We start from the raw sequence: 19,483 nt of genomic DNA, 5'->3' as shown, positions 1-19,483 counted from the left end.
GTGTGTGTGAGGGTGCAGGGGCGAGTGATGAACTGGGCCGAAGCAGAGTGTTATGTAGAGAGACCCGAACACACACACACTCACAAACAAACATAATCTGTTGTGTCATGTGTCCTCAGTCTGCACTGGCCCACTTAAATAAACCGGGTGACTTTACGTCACTAAAACCTAACATCTATGAGTAAGGACAACATCAGAAGTGTGATAGTGTGTCTCTGGTCAGATTCAGTACAGTTATACAGGCTCACAGTGGCTTAGGGATCTCACAGATCTAGTACGAGATTAGAGGATAGGAGGAGAGAACAAACTATTGTTTTTGTGACAGAGCAAATATTGTTTGAGGACAGAGATCAAGAAAGCAGATTCATGGATATAGGCAATATTTTGTTGTTGCTAAGATACAATATTTTCCTACACAATCGAAGATTAGTTGTTTATAACAGGACTTGCAAATCCCCATCAGTAATGTTAGGGATTGCATAATCATCATAATATTCACAATCAAATGGAATATCAGCACTGACTGGAAATGATAGACAGTTATTCTCCTTTTGTACCATTACCTAAATTGAATAGATGTCTTTCTATTCAGCAAAATGAATTTCCACATAAGTGGACAATAAGGTAATCTAATCTAATCTTATGTATCAAATGGTAATTCTGTATTCTCTCACCTGTGGCCACTATGATTCCCGGTGCTGAGGCCTTGGTTGATATGCTGCCTGACAGGTAGGGGTTTTCAGACGTCTGCAGTTGGAGATGGAGTGAACAGAAGGGCTGAGGGGTGAGAAATGACAGACAGTCTATTATATTTCACGAAGCCATTATACACTGGTCAATCAAATCCCCAATGTTACATAGAACACTATAGACTTTATAGGTGCACAAAGAATATGCTTTTTATTTGAGGAGAAGGTCCTTTAAATAAGGAAAAGAAAAGCTGCTATGCTGTCTTTATCAGGATTTCATCTCAGAAACCCTGAAGATACTGCCTAATAGAATCCTTTTGATTCTGAAGTCTTCCAGCGAGTTACATTTACACCAAATGCTAACAGCAATGCTAACATAGGCAGTGAACTATACAACAAACTATATTTGGTTAACACAAAAAAAACATGAACAAAACTAAACACAAGTAAGCCAATTCCTGCAGCCTCCCTCCGAAAAACCATGCTGCGCCTCCATAGTTTGTCATAATTGTCGTTATCAGTCATCAATACAGAGACGGGGGAGGATTTTTACTTAAAATCATCAAGTCAAGTCTCAGGGGCGAGCCGACAACAAAATACAATTATATCTGTTCACAGAGCACCCAAAAAAATGTCCCCTTTCATTTATGCCAATTGATAGCGTGACATTGCTGTAAGGACACCAAAGGCAACAGGATTTAACAGGGTAATCAAAAGGAATCTGTCATTAGAATGTCACATGAATGCACAATCGTATTCAACCTGTAACCCACTCAGCGCACAGTGTCAATCAATCAATCAAATTTTATTTATAAAGCCCTTTTTACATCAGCAGATGTCACAAAGTGCTATACAGCAACCCAGCCTAATACCCCAAACAGCAAGCAATGCAGATATAGAAGCACGGTGGCTAGGAAAAACTCCCTAGAAAGGCAGAAACCTAGGAAGAAACCTAGAGAGGAACCAGGCTCTGAGGGGTGGCCAGTCCCCTTCTGGCTGTGCTGGGTGGAGATTATAACAGTACATGGCCATTAAGGCCAGATTTTTCTCCAATATGTTCAAACGTTCATAGATGACCAGCAGGATCAAATAATAATCACAGTGGTTGTAGAGGTTGCAACAGGTCAGTACATCAGGAGTAAATGTCACATGGCTTTTCATAGCCGGGCATTTAGAGGTTGAAATAGCAGGTCTGGGACAAGGTAGCACGTCCGGTGAACAGGTCAGGGTTCCATAGCCGCAGGCAGAAGATTGAAAACTGGAGCAGCAGCACGACCAGGTGGACTGGGGACAGCAAGGAGTCATCAGGCTAGGTAGTCCTGAGGCATGGTCCTAGGGCTCAGGTCCTCCGGGATGGGAGGGAGAGAGCCTCCCTAGGCTTTTAAGCAGTATGAACTCTTACTGCTAATGTCTGAAAGTTATTTCTTTACATAGTCATCCTTTACAGTCACCTCACGTGAGGTAACAGGAAGGTTAGGGCACATCAATTAATAATAACTGTAAATAATAAAGAGTGTGTACACAATTCGTCTTCATATCATAGCTTAAATGTGATTATGTAAAGTAATTTCCCTTCCCTTAAGATGAGTAAGCAAACTCCCTTGAGTGTGTGATGTAACACACAGTTATCATTGATGTACATAACTTGAAGGGAACTGAACACATATTCCTTTACTAAAATAAACTTTCACTGGAGATGCTCTATTGAGTATGCCGTTTTAGTCCTGGAGTAGGCTTATTCTGGGTCTAGGAAAGCACCTCAAAGAGTTCAGGCAGTCTTAGATCATGTATGATTACCACAGCAATGAGCCTTCCCTGTTAGCTTCAGTATAACTCACCAGTACGCAGTGGATATCGTTGCCAGCCAGGTCGGTCGCCGGGGCCTGCAGTAACCTCCAATCACGGCCCTTGTTGTAGGTGATGTAGGTCTTCACCTGGTTGTCCAGTCTCCTGTTAGCGATCAGCATGCCTTTGATACCTGCTACCTAGAAAGAAATAGAGAACAAATGCTAAAACAGATTCTAAAACTAGCCAATCCAACCACCAAAAAGGATGACATGGTGTTTCTTCATTTTCTTTTTCAAGCAGTAAACAGTACCCAAAACACCCCCTGACAGACGTAGCTGCGGGAAGTAGGGATGCTGAGGGTGCTGCAGCACCCCCTGAAAAATCAGAATAAAAACAAAATATTATTACTAAAATATATATATATTGAACATTTTCTTTTTCACAAAAGTAGTGCACTGAGCCTTTATTAGTCCTGTATTAGCAAACTAGAGGAGAGGATGAGAGTGCTGGAGGAGAGGGTGAGGGGGATGGCGTGCGACAGAGAACAACCCATTAGAGAGCTGACCACCCCCGCAGAAAAGCCAGCAGAACAGCCCACCTCAGATCGTGACCATAGCCTCGATACCACAGCAGAACAGTCCACCCCAGACCCTGACCATAGCCTCGACATCACAGCAGGAAAGACAAATGATGAACCGCAAGCCCTTGGGATCCCACCCCTCTGAGCACCCCCCCCCCCCCCCCCCTGTCAGCCACCCTGATAGCCCTCCTGACAACCCCCCCCCACACCCACTGAGGACATACACAAGCAACAGATTGTAGTCCTTATAGACTCAAACAGGAAATATATACAAGAAGAAACAAAAAGTTCCCTAACACACAGTGTCTAAACTCTGGTGTCCAAACACCCAGTATGCCCTAGACCTTCTGTCTGAGGACCAACTAGGGTCACCCAGCCACATAATAATAGACACAGGCATAAACGACCTGAGAGCACAGCAGGAAAGAGTGGCCACAGCACTCAAGGGAGTTATTTCCCCAACGCACAAATGGTTATCTCCACCCTGCTACCACGAAAATACTTCCACCATGCTCCATGCAGCGGGTAAACACAAGTATTTCCCGTGACTGTGCCTCAAAACCAAACGTTTACCTGGCACACCACTCCACCCTGGACTTGAACAGCCTTTACAACCAGGTCCACCTATACAAGGCAGCAGTGCCCACCTTTGCCAGGACCCTAAAGGACAACGCCCTCAACCACAGCCCCAACACCTCATACAGGAGCAACAGATCAACAGACACCCCGCCCAGACCAGCGAGACACTCTCCCAGACCTGTGGGACCCCTCCCCCACTCTGACCCAAACATCGAGGACCCATGCCGAGAGGACCTACATCCAGACCACAAGCCACCTCCACACCCCCACCCCAAACAATCAATACCCCCCCAAACCAGCCATGCCCACACCCCATATAGGTCCCCACAGATCATACCTATGCCCCTCCTGCCCACCCCATGCCCCCCACTCCCGCAAAGAGGGCCACAACATGAAAGTCACACACACGCCCAGGCCCTGAGCAGGCAAACAGGCCCAACACCCACTCCTACACTGGCCCAAGCCAATGGCATGTACCAGATGCTCAGCAGGCTCTGCTCACACTTACTGCTCTGAGGCCAAACCACACGACTAACATTGGACACTTTATGGAACACAAAGCCTTCACTATCTCATCCTAGAATATCCAAGGCCTCAGGTCACCTGCCTTTGGCCTAAAGAGCAGAAACCTGGACTTCACCAAAGAAATCAGAAATACAGACATTGTCATCCTACAAGAAACATGGTATAGAGGAGATGGACTGGTTGCTCTCTAGGTTACAGAGAGCTGATAATCCCATCCACCAAACTACCAGGTGTGAAACAGGGAAGGGACTCAGGGGATATGCTAATTTGGTATAGAGGAGACCTAACTCACTCTATTAAAATAATCAAAACAGGAACATTTTACATTTGGCTAGAAATTCAAAGGGACATTTCCTCAACATAGAACAATGTCCACCTGTGTGCTACCTATATCCCCCCACTAGAATCCCCATACCTTAATGAAGACAACTTTTCCATCCTGGAGGGTGAAATCAATCATTTCCAGGCCCAGGGACATGTACTAGTCTGTGGCGACATAAAGAAGAACCTGACACCCTCAGCACACATGGGGACAAACACCTACCTGGAGGTGACAGCATTCCCTCCCCAATATGCCCCCCTAGGCACAACTACGACAACATAACCAACAAAAATGGGTCACAACTCCTACAGTTTTGTCGCACGCTGGGTATGTGCATAGTCAATGGTAGGCTTCGAGGGGACTCCTACGGTAGGTACACCTATAGCTCATCTCTTGGCAGTAGTACTGTAGACTACTTTATCACTGACCTCAACCCAGAGTCTCTCAGAGCTTTCAGTCAGCCCACTGACACCCCTATCAGATCACAGCAAAATCACAGTCTACTTGAACAGAGCAATACTCATTCATGAGTCATCAAAGCCAAAGGAACTGAATAATATTAGGAAATGCTAATAGTTGAGGTGTAAACTTGGCAGTAGAAAACCTAAACAGTATATTTGACGTCTCAGCTTCCCTATCAAATCTAAAAATGTCAAGCAGAAAACCTAAGAAAATTAACAATAATGATAAATGGTTTGATGAAGAATGCAAAAACCTAAGAAAAAAATTGAGAAACCTATCCAACCATAAACATAGAGACCCAGAAAACCTGAGCCTATGCCTTCACTATGGTGAATCATTAAAACAATACAGAAATACACTACGGAAAAAGAAGGAACATCACGTCAGAAATAAGCTCAATGTAATTGAAGAATCCATAGACTCTAACCACTTCTGGGAAAATGGGAAAACACTAAACAAACAACAACACGAAGAGTTATCTATCCAAAACGGAGATGTATGGATAAACCACTTCTCCAATATTTTTGGCCCTATAACAAAGAACAAACAGCAAAAACATATACATGATCAAATACAAATCTTAGAATTAACTATTAAAGACTACCAGAACCCACTGGATTATCCAATTACATTGAATGAACTACAGGAAAAAGATACAAACCCTCCAACCCAAAAAGGCCTGTGGTGTTCATGGTATCATAAATGAAATGATAAAATACACAGACCACAAATTCCAATTGGCTATACTTAAAGTCTTTAACATCATCCTTAGCGCTGGCATCTTCCCCAATATTAGGAACCAAGGACTGATCACGCCAATCCACAAAAGTGGAGACACATTTGACCCCAATAACTACTGTGGGATATGCGTCAACAGCAATGTCCTTAGCAAATGTCAAATTGGCTTTTTACCAAATTACTGCACGACAGACCACGTATTCACCCTGCACACCCTAATTGACAAACAAACAAACCAAAACAAAGGCAAAGTCTTCTCATGCTTTGTTGATTTCAAAAATGATTTTGACTCAATTTGGCATGAGGGTCTGCTGTACAAATTGATGGAATGTGGTGTTGGGGGAAAAACATATGACATTATAAAATCCATGTACACAAACAACAAGTGTGAGGCTAAAATTTGCAAAAAAATACACACATTTCTTTCCACAGGGCCGTGGGGTGAGACAGGGATGCAGCTTAAGCCCCACCCTCTTCAACATATATATAATATGCCATTTAGCAGACTCTTTTATCCAAATTCCCCTAGGCAAGCTGGTTCTGGGGCTCTGTTCACAAACACAAACAGACCCCACAGAGCCTCAGGACAGCAACACAATGAGACCCAACCAAATCATGAGAAAACAAAACTATAATTACTTGACACATTGGAAAGAATCAACAAAAAAACAGAGCAAACTGGAATGCTATTTGGCCCTAAACAGAGAGTAAACAGTGGCAGAATACCTGACCACTGTGACTGACCCAAACTTAAGGAAAGCTTTGACTATGTACAGACTCTGTGAGCATAGCCTTGCTATAGAGAAAGGCTGCCGTAGGCAGACCTGGCTCTCAAGAGAAGACATGCTATGCTATATCTATTGGGTGAAATACCACAGTGTGCCATCACATCAGCAAATATCTTTATTCTTTTGGAAGTTTTGTGAGTGTAATGTTTACTGTCTTTTTTTTATTGTTTATTTCACTTTTGTTTCACATATATTTCACATGCCAATAAAGCCCTTAAATGGAATTGAATTGAATTGAAAGAGGGAGACAGAGAAAAGAGAAAGAGTGATCGAGAAAGAAAGATCGAGACAGAGAGAGAGAGCGAGAGCGAGAGAGAGAGAGAGAGAGAGAGCAGTCATGGCTCCTTGCCTCCTTAGTCAACTGTCTTCCTACCATAAACTATTGAGGATGGAAGTGTGATCGGGTAAACCTGATGACTGTGCTTTAAATAAGACCTATACTGCAGCAGACATTGAGGGCCTCCAGTCGTATCACACTCCTGAGGGGCCTCAGGGGCCCTTCCAGTATAAGTGGCACTAATAGGCGCCACGTTTGACATCGTCATAGAAACATGACGGATCGGGATTGACACTGCTAATGAGGGCCCCTCCCTCCCATTACCAGACATGTCAATCACAGTGGTAATTATTTATCATCCCCCACACCCATCCTTCTATCCCCTCCCTGGAACCACCACTGAATAAGAGAATCAGAGGCTCCGAAGGGGGGGGGGGGGGGGGTTGGGTTAAGAGTGCTGGCAGAGAGCTAACACACACACACCGCTAGGCTAACAGAAAGGAGCAGCATCATCATGACCATTACATTACCTAAATCATCTAGCTAACACTCCCTCCCTCCATCCCTCCTTCTCTTCCTCCGTCCCTCCTACCACTCACTCATTAAAAAGCTATTTATAGCTCTGAGTAAGTACGGAATCAGATAGTTCATCATTGGGCTGTTGTTGATTTGTAGGCCTACCACTGAGTATGAATTGTGTTAGGCAAGTTTGGATGTTCTGTAATATTCAGTGTTGAAGTTCATACCTCTGGGAGATGGATTAAATCAAAAACCTAACACTAAATGGCTAAGTTTAACCCAACTGGAAGTTAGTGTAAAAAACATTTGATTGAAGGAAAGATTGTCCAGATTGAATCCAACTGACACTCAAATTACTCCCATTAGGCTAAAGTGGGAAGCAGGATTTTTTTTAAAACAGTATATAATTGATTTGAGAGAACAAAAGAAAGAGAGAGAAACCGACAGAAAGAGTGAGAAAGAGAAAGTGAGAGAATACTGACAAGAGGCAATGAATTATTTGACGAGACCAGGGAGAAGAGTAAAATACTGTTCCTTTCACTCAGTCTCTCTGTTCCCTGTTGAGCTCAAAGTACTTAGTAGGAATGATTCATCTTTTAGAGTCTTTGAGGCCACTGGGCTTCTGAAGCCCAACACTCCAGTGTATGTGACAACAATACTTGGGATTCCTACAAAGTACTTTGGTCAGAATGATATCTGCAGTCTTTTTCAGAGGAACTCAGAAGATTGGTGTGTAAAAAAGAAAAAAGAAAAAAGAAAAAAAGATGAACATTCATTGTTAATCTTGTGTCAATCATAACTATATACCGTAATTTTCGGACTATAAGCCGCGCCTTTTTTCCAATTTTTCGACCCTGCGGCTTATATAACGGTGCGGCTAATCTATGGATTTTTACAGCTAACGGCCACTAGAAGACCTCCTAAATCTATGGATTTTACAGGTTACAGTCCACCAACTTTAACTCTATGGGCTCTATGACCGGTCCGCGCCCCCCACCTTTAAGCGGCGGGGTCCAGCAGGAAATGCTGGAGGCCGGAAAAGAGTGAGACAGGTAGCGCGCAAAAGTAAAAGTGGAACCGAGAGTGGTACGAGAGACAGAACGAGAGACAGAACGAGAGCAAGACAGACAGACATTACGAGAGCGAGACAGTTTGTCTCTTTCCCGACAATCCCCTCTGTGCACGAACCCTTACATATGGTAATTAAACATTAAAACACCTACGGCTTATAGTCCAGTGCGGCTTATATATGTACACATCATTCAATATCATTCCATTTTGCTGCTGCGGCTTATACTCCGGTGTGCCTTATAGTGCGGAAAATACGGTAATAAAAAAATCCCCATCAACATCTGTCAGATTAACTAAAGATGCGTCTCAATCCATTGCATCTGCCAGTGTCGCACTTCCACATCCGCCGTGAAAGGTGGCTGAGCTAAAGCGGTGTTTGACAGACCATGAGACATCCCTAAAATCGGTCTTCTCATGAAAACGTCTGTAGCATCCGAATGGTTTGACCTACAAAACTATTATGACCACTCTATGGAAAGGGGAGACTCTCACGAACACGATGGCGCACTCTGTCCAGTGTCATGGGACTCGTCTGATGGTAACCAGTACCGGTTTTTAAAAGACTTATGGAAGTATGAAGGTAGTTTTGTACCTACCCAAAAAAGGGGTTAAATACTGTATGTGTAAAATATATATATATATATATATATATATTTCCTGAGTTTTTTTTATTTCTCCTAGATTTAGGACAGACACTTTCTTGTTATTAATTTTTTTACTCTCCTTTTTGCCATTTATTAATGTGTTATTTAGTGCATTTCTATGGGCTTTAGTAGTAAAGGCCAAAATCTATATTTTATCATATCATTTCTTTGATACCTAAAGTGGTCCTAAAATCAAAATCAAATAGCTAAATACCTAAATGATCCATAGTATGACCATCTTAAAACAATTCCATATGTCAGCTTAACACCCCCCCCCCCCCCCCCCTCGTTACTCACTGGGTATGACCATCAATTTCAGCAGTAGTAGTAACATTGTTAATGACTGCTGACTCTGAAGATCAGACCCATACCTCACTCCTCTACCTCTCTACATCACACCTGCCAGTGTCTGGGTGATAAACTGGGGATTCATCCTGAGAAAGATGGGGAAAAAGGAGGGGGTACGATCCGCAATGATTATTAATGTGATGACAATGTTTGTTAATGTGATGACAATTTATGTTAATGCAATGACAATTTATGTTAATGCGATGACAATGAATGTGATGACACACACATACACATATGCGCAGACACAAACACACACGCCACCCCCTCCAGACACACACACACACACACAGTGAACACTTACCTCGTACAGGTCCAGCATCTGGTTGCCCCCCAGGCCACGGGTAGTCTTAACGTTCTCCATGGCCAGGGTGAAGAGGATGCCCCGGGTGTCTGAGAGGTACAGGTTGTAGGTGTCGTTCTGGTTCCACTCCTGCACCGCCGCGAAGACCTGGTGCTCGTCTGTGCTGACGATGTGGAGGTCCTGGTGGCAGAGGATGGGGGGTTGGAGAGGTTAGAGGATTTATCAAGAGATGATGGATCACATGGGTTGGGGTTGTAACAAGCTGCCGAGTACGTGTTGGGTGTCACAAGATCAGGTCTGGTGTGCATATGGAATGTTTAACACTGTAGCTGCCCATGTACTCTACACACCATATGTGACCCGTTTCAGGAAACAAGGCGTATGTCGCGGGTCACTACATCACACGTGAGCCGTTTAAACGTAAACTTAAAAAAAATATCTAAATGCGTTTTTTTGGCAGAATTGCCTTCTTGAACATGTGAACTTTCATGTGCTTTAATAACAAACTTGTATGCCATCTGTAAATGCGAATACAATTGTTAAATTACGAGCCTAGTTGGTTTAGCCAAAGAAAAAGACAGCAACCTTCCCGCTAGCCGTGATTTGCTGAGATAATGAGTGGGCTGGACATGCCGAGAGATGAGTTTGGATTGGTCTGCCATATAGCACAATTCTGTCTATTTGAGCTGGTCAGTATGTATAGGTAATCCTGTCTAACGCGGCTTTAAAAAAATGTATTGTGTATTAAAACTGCATAAGTGTTGCTCTCCACTTTCTGGAGGACCGAGTTTTGAAATCAGTGGAATTCGAGTATGATAGCTAAGGAGATGGAGAAAATACCTGTCTCCGGATTACATCTTCAAACTAAGGGCAACCATGGCATCTGACAGGAGACGCATCCATCCATGAATGATGTATACGGGTAAGATAGTCTAGCTAGCTACATTTTCAGATATTACACGTTTCTAATTTTGACAGAAAGAGCTATTTGCTTGTCTAGTTATAGCCTAATGTTAGCTAGCTAACATTGAACCTGGTTGGTTAGCTACCTGCAGATTCATGCAGGGTAGTAACATCATGAATTGTGATTATGGTTCATTGTTTACCTAGCTAGCTAGCTAATGTTAGCTGGCTGGCTTGCTAGCTAATGTTACATGTATGACCTTATTATTCGTGTCTCAGAGCCATTTGCTTAGCTAGCTATAGCCTAATGTTAGCTAGCTGACATTGAACCTGGTTGGTTAGGTACCTGCAGATTCATGCAGGGTAGTAATGTCATGAGTTGTGATTATGGTTCATTGTTTATCTAGCTAGCTAGCTACAGTCTTAACAAAAGACTCCACTATGCAAGTAACCATTTCGGGTGCGTTCGTAAATTCAGTCTGGCCATCTACTCCGATTTCAGAGCACTCTCATCTGAGTTTGCCAGAGCGCAGAATAACTGATGAATTTATGAACGCTCAACACCCGTTGAATATGGCCGGTGTCAGTAAACATTGGCAAAAAAGCATCATTAAATTGTTGCCAGCAGCACAGTTACAGTCACCAACGCTCTGCATAACATGAAAACAGCCTAACCAGCTCTGCTAGGGCGATTAAAATGGTCAGAATGGGGTGTTCTCTCATTATGTGTCTGGAAGTAGCTAGCAAGCTAGCCAATGTTAGTCAGTTAGCTTGGGTGCTTGACTGCCGTTGTGAGGTCAGAACGTTCGGATCAACCCTACTCATCGGCCAGAGCGTCCAGTGTGCGCTCTGAGCGCTCTGAGAGCGACACGTTTTGAATTTACGAACAGACAATTTGACAGCACAGTTGCAGTCACGAACACTCGGATCAACCCTTGAAGAGATTGGTGGGGCTAAAGCTTAAGAGGGTGTGAACGATGCTGAATGGGTGTAGACAAAGAAGGGCTCTCCAGTAGTAATACCAAAAGATTCAAAGGCCATTTTCTCAGAAGTGAGTTTACAAGTTTATCAACATTCAAAGCAAAATTACTTTCCCATTGTTCCTCAACTGTAGTGTATGATATACCATTTTGTAGCTCTGAGTCTCTACTTTTATCCAATGTAAAAAACACAATTTCAAATTTTGCTACGTAAGACCGATTTGAGCCCATCGGTCACATATAGTGTCTTTTAACAGCTGCAATTGTGTAGTAATGCTACAGATATTTGTAGAGCTAAATCCTTTTGTTACAGGGAGAAATCAAGGGGGTAAATTGTTGGTTACTTCAAATCAAATTACATTTTATTTGTCAAATGCGCCGTATACAACAGGTGTAGACTTTACTGTGAAATGCTTACTTACGAGCCCCTTCCCAACAATGCAGAGTTAAAAAGTAAGAAAAATTAGCAAAATAAAAAAAGTATTCAATCTGAATAATTGATCTACTATATGTATCTCTGGAGGCATGTGTTTATCACTGTAAAATGAATGTTGCTTACCTTAGGCAGAGAATATTTCGGCAGTTTGATTTTGAGGAATGGATCCCTCTGGTAGGACACATAGTAGCTGGCCTGTCCTGCTGTAGTAACCTGGAACACATTGAGCCAAGACACTGAGTATTCCCGTTGTGTTCATTTGTATCATTTGTCAATGTTGCACATCTGTGACTCATTGTTGTCAACATGAATTAACTACTTGGATTAATCTAAAACCTTCATAAATGTATTATTCATTACTCATCTTGCAACCTTCAACCAAGTGAACATGCATTACATTATTTAGGATTTAAAGATATACACAGAGTGTACAAACATTAGGAACATCTTCCAAATATTGAGTTGCACATCCTTTTGCCCTCAGAATAGCCTCAATTCGTTTGGGCATGAACTCTACAATGTATCGAAAGCGTTCCACAGGGATGCTGGCCCATGTTGACTCCAATGCTTCCCACAGTTGTGTCAAGTTGGCTGGATGTCCGTTGGGTGGAGGACCACGTGGGAAACTGTTGAGTGTGAAAACCCCAGCAGCTTTGCAGTTCTTGACACACTCAAACCGGTGTGCCTGGCATCTACTACCATACCCTGTGCAAAGGCACTTAAATATTTTGTCTATGTCATGGAAAGAGCAGGCGTTCCTAATGTTTTGTACACTCAGTGTATACTTCATTGTCAGGGAGGAACATTGATGCATAAGGAATTTAAATGGATAGCCAGCATACAGCGGAAACTGGTCCTCTCACGTCCTCTCCTGTTGTCGATGCTCTTTGTGTTTTTGGAGGTAGACTTGAGTAGATATCTCATAGGGACAATAAATAGTCTCATTATTCTCTGTCAAGAGAAATATTGAACTCTCCCAAGCAATGCTCAGTGGCCTGTCTTAGGAAAGTCATCCTTAATGATACCAGCTCCTCTGTAAGTAAACACTCGAGATGTTAGCTGCTGTTAGCCTATGCAGTACAAACACCGCCAGCAGGGAAGAAAGCTTTAGAAACCTTTAATTAGAGCACAGGCGGAGGCACGGAGGCTATCAGGATAGGAGAACAATTTTCGGGAACAAAAGTGTGATTGTACTAGCGTCAGCACAAGGGAGCAATTTATTTAATAAATCCATTAATCGAGAATTTATCCACAAAACAAGCTGCTGGCTTTCTGAGTAGGAAAAGGGGGAGGTGAAATGGGTTCATTATTATATGACAGAACCAATTAGGCCTCTTAGTGTGATTATAATTGTACTGGTCAATTGGAGGGAGTGAAGGTGAGGAGAGAGAGAGAGAGAGAGAGAGAGAGAGAGAGAGAGAGAGAGAGAGAGAGAGAGAGAGAGAGAGAGAGAGAGAGAGAGAGAGAGAGAGAGAGAGAGAGAGAGAGAGAGAGAGAGAGAGAGAGAGAGAGAGAGAGAGAGAGAGAGAGAGAGAGAGAGAGAGAGAGAGAGAGAGAGAGAGAGAGAGAGAGAGAGAGAGAGAGAGAGAGAGTTCCCTGAACTGAGGTTCAAGTTGAGTGGTTGTGGGTTTAGTTAGGGAGACATATGAGTGTGGTAAAAACATGGTTGAGGGATCTGGTAGACCACAGATCTATTTTTTCCAACCATTATACTGGCAGGTGTGTCTTCTTAAAAGTTAATTTGTGGAATTTCTTTCCTTCTCAATGCATTTGAGCCAATCAGTTGTGTTGTGACAAGGTGGGGGGGGGGGGGGAGGGGGGGGGGGGGCTATTTGGTAAAAGTCCATATTATGGCAAGAACAGCTTTTTGGTTACTACATGATTACCTATGTGTTATTTCATTGTTGTGATGTCTTCACTATTATTCTACAATGTAGGCCTTTGAGTTACATTTGGATGGAAAAGTTATTTATACTGGACTGGATTGGCGGGATAATTATTCATATTTTCCTGATTACTTATAAATTCATGCGTCCTCATTTGCACAATGTCAAAGTCAATAGTATTCAGGCAGTGGGAGGGAAATTAAAACATAACCCCAAAACCGCACCAGCATTACTTAGAATTCAGCACATTAACATTTCAGATTTGTCACTCGCACAAATGATGATCCCTAGGTTTCACATCTGAATCAGGACAGTGTGCAAATGCAGACTCTCAAATGAAGGGTCAAACAAAAGGTTTGCATATTTTACATACAGTACCAGTCAAAAGTTTGGACACACCTACTCATTCAAGGGTTTTTCTTTATTTTTATTATTCTTTACATTGTAGAATAATAGTGAAGATATCAAATCTATGAAATAACACATATGGAATCCTGTAGTAACCAAAAAAGTGTTAAACAAATCAAAATATATTGTATATTTTAGATTATTCAAAGTAGCCACCCTTTGCCTTGATGACAGCTTTGCACACTCCTGGCATTCTCTCAACCAGCTTCATGAGGACTGCTTTTCCAACAGTCTTGAAGGAGTTCCCACATATGCTGAGCACTTGTTGGCTGCTTATCCTTCACTCTGCGTTCCAACTCATCCCAAACCATCTCAATTGGGTTGAGGTCGGGTGATTTCTGAGGCCAGGTCATCTGGTGCAGCACCATCACTCGCCTTCTTGGTAAAATAGCAGTAACACCGTTACAGTTGTCCTGTTGAAAAGCAAATGATAGTACCACTAAGCCCAAACCAGATGGGATGGCAATGCTGTGGGAGCCATGTTGGTTAAGTGTGCCTTGAATTCTAAATAAATCACAGACGGTGTCACCAGCAAAGAAACCCCTACACCATCACACCTCCTCCTCCGTGCTTCACGGCGGGAACCACAGATGCAGAGATCATTCGTTCACCTACTCTGATTCTCACAAAGACACGGCGGTTGGAACCAAAAATCTCACATTTGGACTCATCAGACCAAAGGACATATTTCCACATGTCTAATGTCCATTGCTTGTGTTTCTTGGCCCAAGTAAGTCTCTTCTTATTATTGTTGTCCTTTAGTAGTGGTTTCTTTGCAGCCTGATTCACGCAGTCTCCTCTAAACAGTTGATGTTGAGTTGTGACGTCGGGTGATTTTTGAGGCCAGGTCATCTGATGCAGCACCATCACTCGCCTTCTTGGTAAAATAGCAGTAACACCGCCTGGATTTGTGTTTTGGGTCATTGTCCTGTAGAAAAACTCCATAGTGGCGCAGTGGTCTAAGGCACTGCATCGCTGTGCTAGATGTGCCACTAGAGATCCTGGTTCGAATCCAGGCTCTGTCGTAGCCGGCTGCAACCGGGAGACCCATGGGGCGGCGCACAATTGGCCCAGGGTAAGGTAGGAGAGGGAATGGCTGGCAGGGATGTAGCTCAGTTGGTAGAGCATGGCGTTTGCAACGCCAGGGTTGTGGGTTTGATTCCCACGGGGGGCCAGTATGTAAAATAAAAAATAATGTATGCACTAACTGTAAGTCGCTCTGGATAAGAGTGTCTGCTAAATGACTAAAAATGTAAAATGTGTCTGTTACTTGAACTCTGTGAAGCATTTATTTGCGCTGCAATCTGAGGTGCAGTTAACTCTAATAAACGTGTCCTCTGCAGCAGAGGTAACTCTGGGTCTTCCTTTCCTGTGGCGGTCCTCATTAGAGCCAGTTTCATCATAGCGCTTGATGGTTTTGCAATTTAAATTATTATACAATAGAATGTTATTTATATGGGGGATACAATCTTCCCAGCTCTGCAGATTTTGCTGCGAAGAGACAGAATCATTAGATCATTTGTTTTGGTACTGTCCATTTGTAGCTTGTTTTTGGACACAGGTCTAGGAATGGCTAAAGGATTTCAATATTTACCTGGAGCTAACCCTGCTGATAGCAATACTGGGTGATCTGAAAAGTCATAGTCAATCGAACAACAATATAATACTACTTTTAGCAAAAATGTTTATTTTCAATTTACAATCTGTAGAAACAATGAGAATAGAAGGGTTCAGAACTTTTGTAAAACATCACAGTACAGTTGAAAAATATATGGCAAATAGAAATCCAATATGGATGGTGTTAAGAGATAGATGGGTGGTGTTGAATGGAGTTGAAGGATGGGACTAATAACAACAAGATAACTAATGTAAAGCATACTGTGTCCATAATACGTATGTAGGTTATAGGTTGAGAGCTTTTGTGAAAGAGCACAGTTAGAATATTCTTATTTTACTTTCATTTAAGTAGGCAAGTCAGTTAAGAACAAATTCTTATTTACAATGACAGCCTACACCGGCCAAACCCGGATGCCGCCCTATGGGACTCCCAATCACGTCCGGTTGTGATACAGCCTGGAATCGAACCAGGGGGTCTGTAATGACGCCTCAAGCACTGAGATGCAGTGCCTTAGACCGCTGCTCCACTCGGGAGCGCAGATATGGCACATAGAAGCAATCCGGATGGACATCATGAAAATGATCGGCGAGGTTGAGGGTAGAGGAAGTTCAGGAGTAAAAACAAACAAAATATAATTATTGTAAAATTGACTGTGTCCATAAAATGTATATAGTATGTATAAACTGGAAGTAGAGGCCTAAGCATTGTTGTTCACTAGTTTACTCCAATTAGGGAAGGGGTGGTGGGGTTGGAAAGTAATAAAGGGAAATATATTTTAAAAAAGGATATGTATATATATGTATGTATATGTATTTATATGTATGTATATATATATATTTTTGCAAAAAAAAAAAAAAAAAGGAAAGAAATATGGTTACTACATGATTCCATATGTGTTATTTCATAGTTTTAATGTCTTCACTATTATTCTACAATGTAAAGAATAGTAAAAAATAAAGAAAAACCCTTGAATGAGTAGGTGTGTCCAAACTTTTGACTGGTACTGTATGTCATGCCTTTTCTTTATACAGAATGTGTCTAAATAGTTTTTTTGACAATAAAGAGTGGGGAAAAAACATTTTTAGTCAGCCACCAATTGTGCAAGTTCTCCCACTTAAAAAGATGAGAGAGGCCTGTAATTTTCATCATAGGTAAACGTCAACTATGAAAGACAAAATGAGGAAAAAAAATCAGGAAAATCACATTGTAGGATTTTTAATGAATTTATTTGCAAATTATGGTGGAAAATAAGTATTTGGTCAATAACAAAAGTTTCTCAATACTTTGTTATATACCCTTTGTTGGCAATGACAGAGGTCAAACGTTTTCTGTAAGTCTTCACAAGGTTTTCACACACTGTTGCTGGTATTTTGGCCCATTCCTCCATGCAAATCTCCTCTAGAGCAGTGATGTTTTGGGGCTTTCGCTGGGCAACACGGACTTTCAACTCCCTCCAAAGATTTTCTATGGGGTTGAGATCTGGAGACTGGCTAGGCCACTCCAGGACCTTGAAATGCTTCTTACGAAGCCACTCCTTCGTTGCCCGGGCGGTGTGTTTGGGATCATTGTCATGCTGAAAGACCCAGCCACGTTTCATCTTCAATGCCCTTGCTGATGGAAGGAGGTTTTCACTCAAAATCTCACGATACATGGCCCCATTCATTCTTTCCTTTACACGGATCAGTTGTCCTGGTCCCTTTGCAGAAAAACAGCCCCAAAGCATGATGTTTCCACCCCCATGGTTCACAGTAGGTATGGTGTTCTTTGGATGCAACTCAGCATTCTTTGTCCTCCAAAGACGACGAGTTGAGTTTTTACCAAAAAGTTCTATTTTGGTTTCATCTGACCATATGACATTCTCCCAATCCTGGATCATCCAAATGCACTCTAGCAAACTTCAGACGGGCCTGGACATGTACTGGCTTAAGCAGGGGGACACGTCTGGCACTGCAGGATTTGAGTCCCTGGCGGCGTAGTGTGTTACTGATGGTAGGCTTTGTTACTTTGGTTCCAGCTCTCTGCAGGTCATTCACTAGGTCCCCCCGTGTGGTTCTGGGATTTTTGCTCACCGTTCTTGTGATCATTTTGACCCAACGGGGTGAGATCTTGCGTGGAGCCCCAGATCGAGGGAGATTATCAGTGGTCTTGTATGTCTTCCATTTCCTAATAATTGCTCCCACAATTGATTTCTTCAAACCAAGCTGCTTACCTATTGCAGATTCAGTCTTCCCAGCCTGGTGCAGGTCTACAATTTTGTTTCTGGTGTCCTTTGACAGCTCTTTGGTCTTGGCCATAGTGGAGTTTGGAGTGTGACTGTTTGAGGTTGTGGACAGGTGTCTTTTATACTGATAACAAGTTCAAACAGGTGCCATTAATACAGGTAACGAGTGGAGGACAGAGCAGCCTCTTAAAGAAGAAGTTACAGGTCTGTGAGAGCCAGAAATCTTGCTTGTTTGTAGGTCACCAAATACTTATTTTCCACCATAATTTGCAAATAAATTCATTAAAAATCCTACAATGTGATTTTCTGGATTTTTCTTTCTCAATTTTTCTGTCATAGTTGACGTGTACCTATGATGAAAATTACAGGCCTCTCTCATCTTTTTAAGTGGGAGAACTTGCACAATTGGTGGCTGACTAAATACTTTTTTTTCCCCACTGTAAATTATGGAAACAGTTAGAAATAAAATAACCATGCAGCATAGAGTCTGGTCAAGGTTCAGAGGTGAGAATGACATAAATACCAAATACACTGTACATATTCAGATTGCAAAATGAACAATTAAAATCCTTTGTGTCTTTCAATGGTGCCCATTTCTATCCTAATCAAGAACATACTACCGTTAATACAATGTGTCAACATAACAATTAATCATATTTTATTTTTATGATTTATAGTTGAATCGCTCTGTCATACCATTTCCTCACACGTGAGGATCAACCAGTTGTTGCATGTGGTGCTGTAAATATGTAAATCTCCTCCCAGTCCTAGTCCAACAAAGTTGTGCGTCACGGTTTACATACAATATGGTACAATCTATTCTCCTCAGACAGAGCCTTACCTGAATAAACATATAGTCATCTTGGACCACCAGTGAGCTGATGTCGATGTATCCAGGGAAGGGGTAGTTTCTGTTGGGCTCTGAGCACGTTAGAGCCCGGCATGTTACATACTGTATACCTGCAAGATGAGGAGATAGAGATTACTGGATATCTGGATTCATCCAGCTGTGGATCATGCCCCCTATTCCTGGGAACGTGAGGATGCCTGGAAACCGAGGCTATATGTCTGTATGAATTAATAATATAATAGTAATATGCCATTTAGCAGACACTTTTATCCAAAGCGACTTACAGTCAGGTGTGCATACATTTTTACGTATGTGTGGTCCGGGGATCAAACCCACTACCCTGGCGTTACAAGCACCATGCTCTAGCAATTGAGCTACAGAGGACCATTGAACTTGAGGGCACTTTTGTATGGTTTGTGACTGTAGCTATAGAGGAGATAGCGTTAACCTTGTGACAGTATACTGACTGTGTGTATATATATATAAATACCTTTGTCATTTGACCAGTATGTTGTGATGTCAATTATATAATGGTGATTGTTTCATA

At 42.3% G+C, this 19,483-nt stretch overlaps 1 protein-coding gene across 1 annotated transcript in view; it reads right to left on the bottom strand.

Moving 5' to 3' along the window:
- LOC311131112 (VPS10 domain-containing receptor SorCS3-like) overlaps positions 1-19,483 on the bottom strand; it is a gene marked incomplete at both ends in the record, with an annotated part of 216,181 nt that overhangs the window by 27,933 nt on the left and 168,765 nt on the right. Inside the window, 5 exons of the mRNA XM_084163923.1 lie at positions 675-777; positions 2,528-2,674; positions 9,635-9,814; positions 12,077-12,166; positions 18,928-19,046. Coding sequence (XP_084020049.1) covers positions 675-777; positions 2,528-2,674; positions 9,635-9,814; positions 12,077-12,166; positions 18,928-19,046 — 639 coding nt within the window. The remainder of the gene's footprint in view (positions 1-674; positions 778-2,527; positions 2,675-9,634; positions 9,815-12,076; positions 12,167-18,927; positions 19,047-19,483) is intronic.

This window comes from Coregonus lavaretus (genome assembly GCF_964263955.1).
Source record: "Coregonus lavaretus genome assembly, chromosome: 6".
Classification (NCBI taxonomy): Eukaryota; Metazoa; Chordata; class Actinopteri; order Salmoniformes; family Salmonidae; genus Coregonus; species Coregonus lavaretus.
This window is presented reverse-complemented; position numbering and strand designations above follow the sequence as displayed.